This window comes from Anguilla rostrata, chromosome 19 (genome assembly GCF_018555375.3).
Source record: "Anguilla rostrata isolate EN2019 chromosome 19, ASM1855537v3, whole genome shotgun sequence".
Classification (NCBI taxonomy): Eukaryota; Metazoa; Chordata; class Actinopteri; order Anguilliformes; family Anguillidae; genus Anguilla; species Anguilla rostrata.
Window position 1 is genome coordinate 15,669,724 of NC_057951.1, and position 8,405 is coordinate 15,678,128.

The 8,405-nt window shown below is 41.6% G+C and overlaps 2 protein-coding genes across 9 annotated transcripts in view; one reads left to right on the forward strand and one right to left on the reverse strand.

The window, feature by feature from the left end:
* Positions 1 to 8,405, reverse strand: part of LOC135245909 (glutamate receptor-interacting protein 1-like) — a 402,070-nt gene that overhangs the window by 97,983 nt on the left and 295,682 nt on the right. The window lies entirely within an intron of this gene.
* LOC135245907 (filamin-C-like) overlaps positions 7,153 to 8,405 on the forward strand; it is a 36,442-nt gene continuing 35,189 nt past the window's right edge. For 2 of the 3 annotated variants that reach the window (XM_064319281.1, XM_064319282.1), the window contains exon 1: positions 7,153 to 8,034. In XM_064319281.1, the coding sequence (XP_064175351.1) occupies positions 7,656 to 8,034 (379 nt within the window). In that variant the 5' untranslated portion in view covers positions 7,153 to 7,655. The remainder of the gene's footprint in view (positions 8,035 to 8,405) is intronic. The other variant, XM_064319283.1, reaches the window with a different exon arrangement.

The following is an 8,405-nucleotide window of genomic DNA, read 5'->3' on the forward strand; positions in this document are numbered from 1 at the left end:
CGGCTGTGTTCAGCAGGTTAAAGAAAGGTTAGGACATTGGTTCTTTTTGATTTTGGACAATCCAAAAATTTTGTATATACTAGTATAGGTACCTATGACCATAACAAGATATGGAATATATACATATTTTTTCAGGGAAAACATTTTTTTTTTAAGGCCTCAAATATATTTTTTAGCATCTGTACTATGGAATTCACAGTCTTGACTTAGTTTTTCCACAATTTTAAATGAGTAATCACTTGTTTTCAAAAGTTCCTATGGCTTCAATTACGTTTTAGGGCTCAACTTAGGGTTAGGGTTATGAAAACGATAAGTCTGAGGGTCGAGGCAAGTTTACGGCTGTGTTCAGCAGGTGAAAGAAAGGTTAGGACATTGGTTCTTTTTTGATTTTGGACAATCCAAAAATTTTGTATATACTAGTATAGGTACCTATGACCATAACAAGATATGGAATATATACATATTTTTTCAGGGAAAACATTTTTTTTTTTAAGGCCTCAAATATATTTTTTAGCATCTGTACTATGGAATTCACAGTCTTGACTTAGTTTTTCCACAATTTTAAATGAGTAATCACTTGTTTTCAAAAGTTCCTATGGCTTCAATTACGTTTTAGGGCTCAACTTAGGGTTAGGGTTATGAAAACGATAAGTCTGAGGGTCGAGGCAAGTTTACGGCTGTGTTCAGCAGGTTAAAGAAAGGTTAGGACATTGGTTCTTTTTTGATTTTGGACAATCCAAAAATTTTGTATATACTAGTATAGGTACCTATGACCATAACAAGATATGGAATACATACATATTTTTTCAGGGAAAACATTTTTTTTTTTAAGGCCTCAAATATATTTTTTAGCATCTGTACTATGGAATTCACAGTCTTGACTTAGTTTTTCCACAATTTTAAATGAGTAATCACTTGTTTTCAAAAGTTCCTATGGCTTCTATTACGTTTTAGGGCTCAACTTAGGGTTAGGGTTATGAAAACGATAAGTCTGAGGGTCGCGGCAAGTTTACGGCTGTGTTCAGCAGGTTAAAGAAAGGTTAGGACATTGGTTCTGTTTTGATTTTGGACAATCCAAAAATTTTGTATATACTAGTATAGGTACCTATGACCATAACAAGATATGGAATACATACATATTTTTTCAGGGAAAACATTTTTTTTTTAAGGCCTCAAATATATTTTTAGCATCTGTACTATGGAATTCACAGTCTTGACTTAGTTTTTCCACAATTTTAAATGAGTAATCACATGTTTTCAACAGTTCCTATGGCTTCAATTACGTTTTTGGGCTCAACTTAGGGTTAGGGTTATGAAAATGATAAGTCTGAGGGTCGAGGCAAGTTTACGGCTGTGTTCAGCAGGTTAAAGAAAGGTTAGGACATTGGTTCTTTTTTGATTTTGGACAATCCAAAAATTTTGTATATACTAGTATAGGTACCTATGACCATAACAAGATATGGAATACATACATATTTTTTCAGGGAAAACATTTTTTTTTTAAGGCCTCAAATATATTTTTTAGCATCTGTACTATGGAATTCACAGTCTTGACTTAGTTTTTCCACAATTTTAAATGAGTAATCACTTGTTTTCAAAAGTTCCTATGGCTTCAATTACGTTTTAGGGCTCAACTTAGGGTTAGGGTTATGAAAACGATAAGTCTGAGGGTCGAGGCAAGTTTACGGCTGTGTTCAGCAGGTTAAAGAAAGGTTAGGACATTGGTTCTTTTTTGATTTTGGACAATCCAAAAATTTTGTATATACTAGTATAGGTACCTATGACCATAACAAGATATGGAATATATACATATTTTTTCAGGGAAAACATTTTTTTTTTTTAAGGCCTCAAATATATTTTTTAGCATCTGTACTATGGAATTCACAGTCTTGACTTAGTTTTTCCACAATTTTAAATGAGTAATCACTTGTTTTCAAAAGTTCCTATGGCTTCAATTACGTTTTAGGGCTCAACTTAGGGTTAGGGTTATGAAAATGATAAGTCTGAGGGTCGAGGCAAGTTTACGGCTGTGTTCAGCAGGTTAAAGAAAGGTTAGGACATTGGTTCTTTTTTGATTTTGGACAATCCAAAAATTTTGTATATACTAGTATAGGTACCTATGACCATAACAAGATATGGAATATATACATATTTTTTCAGGGAAAACATTTTTTTTTTTTTAAGGCCTCAAATATATTTTTTAGCATCTGTACTATGGAATTCACAGTCTTGACTTAGTTTTTCCACAATTTTAAATGAGTAATCACATGTTTTCAACAGTTCCTATGGCTTCAATTACGTTTTTGGGCTCAACTTAGGGTTAGGGTTATGAAAACGATAAGTCTGAGGGTCGAGGCAAGTTCACGGCTGTGTTCAGCAGGTTAAAGAAAGGTTAGGACATTGGTTCTTTTTTGATTTTGGAGGAGCCAAAAATTTTCTATAGTTGCATGGGTACCTATGACTGTAAAACGATATTGAATATATGCATATTTTTTCAGGGAAAACATTTTTTTTATGGCCTCAAACATATTATTTAGCATTTCTACTATTGAATTCACAGTCTTGAATTCGTTTTTCATCAATTTTGAATGAGTAATCAGGTGTTTATAAAGGTTCCTATGATTTCAATTAGGTTTTAGGGCTCAACTTAGGGTTTAGCTAGGTTAGGGTTATGAAAACGATAAGTCTGAGGGTCGAGGCAAGTTTATGGCTGTGTTCAGCAGCTTACATAAGTTCTTCGTTCAGGAAAACGGCTTCTCTGTCATCCCTGTGTTCCTTTGTTGTTTTCTTTCTCTTTTTCCCCCTTTCTTTTTTCTGCGCTGATGGAGGGGAAAGAAGAAAGGAGGACTGTCTCAGCTGTGCCGCCCCGCGCCCCATTCCTGTGCGTATGTTCACCTGTCATGCTGACACGTGATGTTCTCTGCAGTGTTATCATAGCATAGCATAACATAGCACAACATCAGAACATAACATAACATAATGATGAGAACAGGCCATTCAGCCCAACAATGCTCGCCATTATCCTGCCTAAATTAGTGCTCTGATTACCTACAGGCTACATAGTGTCTAACACCGTATCAAGCCTAGTCTCGAAAATCCCCTTCCTTCCACACGCACACACATTCACACACATCCATTTGAATTATGGATCACAAAGGCAGAGCTTTGATCACTGGGTGCCGGGTGGTTGTCTGATCAAAGCCGGCTCTCCTCTTTGATCATGCCCAGACCGTTCACCTTCAGCGAGCAATTCCCGCCCATATTGCGCAATTCACACTTCTCTGTTTTCACTGAGGTCCAGGGGCAGGATAGAGTTATGTAATGTCATTTTCTCTGCTGTTGTGACATCACAGAATTCCACCTGAGCGGATTGGCCGATTCACCTGCTGCAAAAACAATGGAGGACTTTTTTTAGGGGCGTGAAGTAGTCCGGACCAGCATGGGGGAATGTGGACTGTCCACATTGCTTCTGCTTTCTCAACTGTGGCCTGTCAATCAAGAGACAGCGTGCAAGTGGTTCTAACATGCTGTAGTTCTCCCTCAGGAAGGACGCACAACTGAAGTCACTGCTGAAGGTTTGCTTTGAGCCAGTCTATTATATTATGGAATGTGTTATTGATGGATTGACCATGACTTTTGGTAGTGTTGAATTATCAAATTTACAACATACACTACACATGGTGCTGTCTTCCAGCATCATATGAAAAAAAAAAAAAATATAAAATATATATATATAATATATATATATATATATATATATATATATAGTGCTGGAGTTCCTATGGAAATAGGTTCCATTACTAAAGAGCTATTTGGAGAAACATTTTACATCTTGCTTATTGCCTTCAACATATATGGCAGAAAATATTTAGAGAAAATCGAGCAATAATCTTTCACTGGTCATTGTTCTTATTTTATTATCCATTATGAATAATTCAAACAGCAAAACATTATTTCTCCAACATAAAATGAACAAACACATGACAACACGTTGTGCGTAATTTCAGATATCACATGATAGAGCGTTAATGTAGTAGAAATAGATCGGAAGCCCCTGTCCCCCCCCCTCGCTGTCTCCGAACGAGCTCTGTGAAACTCGGTTCCTTTAGAGTCTACCCCCGTCAGCGTGGTCACCCAAGCCCGACTGGTCCATGAAGTAGTACCCGTTTATAAACGGAGGCTTTAAAAATAGGCCTTTTAGTCAGAGAGCGCGCTGGTGGAATTGTTGAGCGGGGCGACACGGACCGAAGGAGAGCTGGTGACCTCGTCGCGCAGCAATGGGGATCCGCTTACCAGCGGGAAGCAACAGGAAGGCCCCAGACTGGAAGCTTCCTCGTGTTCCAGCCCCCTTCCTCTCTTAGATTGCCCTTACCCCTCAGCCCCACCCAAAGTCAGCGGAGCTCTTCTTACCCCGACGAGCCAGAATTAAACTCTTACTACCGCAGTGAGTGGTGAGCACTTTACTCCTGAAGTGATTGAGCGCTGAGCTCTTATCATCAGGACAAATGAGCAGTAAACCTCCCTGCTGAAAATTCCAGCTCAAACCGGCCTAAGATGGTCAAGCTGGTTCAAGCTGTGTTTTTTCAAAACTTTTAGCTGGTCAACAGGTCACCAGCTGACCAGCCTATATAGAGAGCTCGTCTACCAGTGTGACCACCAGCTTATTCTACAAGCTTTGTCCAGCCACAGACCAGCTATGGAAAACTAGAAGTGTCAAAAAACACAGTTTAAACCATCATAACCAAGCTTAGAATTCCAGCTGGGCTTAGTTGTAATTTTCAGCAGGGCTAATTATTTTGAAGGTGGTGCAGTGGCCTTGTACCACCATGGCACAGTGAACTGCTTGAGTAGCGCTGTGTGTTGCTGGAAGCGCACACCAGCTGGAGGGGACGTGTAAGATCCCAGCAGCGGGGTTTGCCTCTGTGAGTCACTCACCGGTGGGTGAGGTCACTTACCCTGGGGAGAGCAGAGGGGTGACACTGGGGGGCTATTCTGAGTGTGTGTGTGCGTGCGTGTGTGCGTGCGTGTGTGTGTGTATGTGAGACACAGGGGTGTTCCCGGTCTGAGGGGGTCACGCTGAGCTCAGCCCCCTGACAGCTCGCGAACATGGCGGCTGAGAGGTAATGAGTCCGCCATTCTTCCTGTGTGTCTCACAGCCGCGTGTCACATCATCCCTGTTTTTAAAAACGCTGACTCAGCCTGCTGTTACAGCCTGCCATTGCTCTCGTCCCTCAGTTTCTCTCAATTCATTTAAAGTCATTTCAGCATCAGGTTTCCCTGACATAAACATACTCACAAAGCACATAATTCATGAAAAAACAGAATAATGATCGATAATAATGATCATAACTATGTAGGATAATTTTTCATTGTATAAAACGCATTATTATTACAACAGAATGGTCATTAACAATGAAATGATAATAATAATCACTATCATCATAAACAGCTGTAATGGTTATAATGGCAATGGTGATAGTGATGATTTCATGTGATTTCCTGTTGCAGTTACCTGATCGCTGGCTTTCCTCTCTCAATGGCAGTATTGCTGTGAAATGACCTTGTGGCCAGGAGGAAGAGTGAGGAAGAGTGTGGTGTACAGGGAGAGCAGCGTCACTGAGCTCAGCGTCTCAGCGTCACTGAGTTCGCTGAGTCACAACTGGCCCAGACACCCCCCCCCCAAAATAGCCGTAAAGCCAGAGTGCAGTGCCCCCCCCCAACCAGCAGTCAGAGGGCATCAGTATTTATATCCCTCTGCTCACCATTACAGTAAGCCAGTGCCAGTAATAATAATCTGTGACACACGGATACGATGATTACCTGTAATTCATACGGCGCTGGTTACGCGTAAATACTTCACTCCTTTCGCCCCAGTTCCTCTGCTGGACACACACCAGCGTGACTGCGTGTTCTGTTTTCCCTTGAACCAAGACCAACAGAACAACAGCGTGTGTCAATCAAACCTAGAGGGGATTTATGGCTACCTCAGCAGTAAACTTGAGCCATGAAAATGTTTACTGTGCATCAGTAGGAGAGAATATTCTCCCATAACAGAGACTACAGTGATGGGTGAAATATGCCCTGTTTAACCCCTGGATATTTCACCCCTTTCCCGCCTTAACTGAAAGCTTTGGTCTCTGGTACTCCCTTAAATCCAAATCAGTTCCAAAGTGAGGAGGTGTCATTCTACATACACTTCCATTTAATAGCTCAATTAATCAATTGTTTTGCTCTGCAAGATAACCATCCAACTAAAAATAAAAAATCTCCTGTACAGACAAGGGAATTTCCTCAGTAAATAATGTCTACATTTTTCATAAGTATCTGCATGTAAAAAATAAACACTGCATGAGAACACCTCAGTATATTCATATTTAATAATAAAACAAGTTGTTGTGTACTTCAGTAGCCTATGTGCTTTCCGAAAGCATTTTGAATGATACAGTGAATGTAACCTTTTTAAATATTGTCTCAGGTTCTAAATAAAACATAAGAACGACACAGCGCGTAAGATGTGACTGAGGCTATGATCATGACCTTTGCCTGTAAAAATGTCTTAGCGGTGAAATAACGGAATGATTCATGCGGACACACTGTTTACCACCGCCAATTTGTTTATTGAAAATACATATTTCGCTATGAGGCGACACATAGCTACCAAACGCAGGCATTGCGCCGACGTCATACTTTAATAAGTATGAGCAACCGTGTTCCAAAGATGATGTATCACCTCATAACCAAAAAGTGGGATGTAGGCAGGAAACAACCGTATCAATAACATACACTGTCAAAAGGATGTATTCAATTAACGTATACTTATGTAGGCTACAGAAATAATTAAACCCTTCGGGTACCCTCTTGATTCGAGGCGTTTAGACCTCGCGTCAGTTTCTATTCCCAGATCGATTGTCTCAATCCCTGCACACTCTTACAACGACCGAGAGCACCAGCCCCTCGAAGCTCAGTTTGGTGCGCCTAAAAATAAAGTGAGGTGTCCCAACTGTTGGGGGTCCAGCCAATCACTTTCCCGTTTCCCCCATTGCCCAATCGTGAGCCGCACGTCTATCTCCGTAGCATGAGACAAATACGCATCATTAGTTGTATATGGGCATCCCAGGCCATTCCAGGGAATCCATTTTCCTGACGTGGCCCGGGGTTCTCGCTTCTTTTTAAACCCCCCAGTTCTCTCTTGCGCTTCATTTAGTCGCACGCGCTGGACAACTCGACTCCAGTGCTCTCTCTCTGTGACAGCTATTCTTTTCTCCTCGACGCTACTGAGCCGTCCTTCTAGCCTTCAGATCAACTGCCTATTAAGAAGAAGCTTCCACATTTCTCACGCGTCCGCCAATTAAAAACGGGGACCGACTAGGCTGCTAACAAAAATCGGATTAATCTATCATTTTGCTGACAGAACTGCTTGGTTTGACAAGCCCGACCTTCTTAACGAGTATATCCGAATAGACCCCCCCCACACCCTACTCTCGCCTTCTGTTTTTTTCCCCGAGGTTCTTCCAAGTTCTGAACTTTTCACTGCGAGCGCGCGCCTGGCACTGCCCTGCGAAAACTTTTTTTTTGTTGCGTTCCCACGCGTGCGGTATATTTCACACACTGGCCTCACGGATTACGGTATAAAAAGGGCCAAGGAAACCGAAAACATGACGAGCAATAATACATACTACGACCAGCAGCAGCAGCCTGAATACTACCAGGGCACCGATAACGGGGAAGACCAGGAAGACGAGATGCCTGCCACCGAAAAGGACCTCGCGGAGGATGCGCCCTGGAAGAAGATTCAACAGAACACCTTCACCAGGTGGTGCAACGAACACCTGAAATGCATCAACAAGACGATAAACGATCTCCAGAAAGACCTGGGCGACGGGCTCAAACTAGTCGGTCTCCTGGAGGTTTTGAGTCAAAAGAAAATGTACAGAAAATATCACACAAGACCCAACTTCAGGCAGATGAAACTGGAAAATGTATCGGTGGCGCTGGAATTCCTGGACAGAGAACACATCAAACTGGTCTCCATAGGTGAGTGACATTCATCTAAAAACTTTCCGCCGTGTCGTTGTGTTTTAACGCTTATTTGCGAGCTCTGAGTAAAGTTGGTTTTACTTTCAACGCGATACGAAACTGCGGTATAGTTCACCGGGAGCGGGTTAGAGGGCGTCTTTGAGTCATTGCGCGTCGAACGCAAATACCACCGTCCGGTGTTTAAAGCGAGTGGCACGGAATCAAACCCGCCTATTAATCTCAGACGGTTCAAGGTGAAATGTTTGGAAGCGTTGCAACATGGCCACTGCGCTCGGGGACTTGGCACGCGCAATTTTCATTTGCTACATGCTGCCTTTTTTTAATGCCCCGTGACAAACAGACATTTTGCTTTATGCCGTTTTACATTT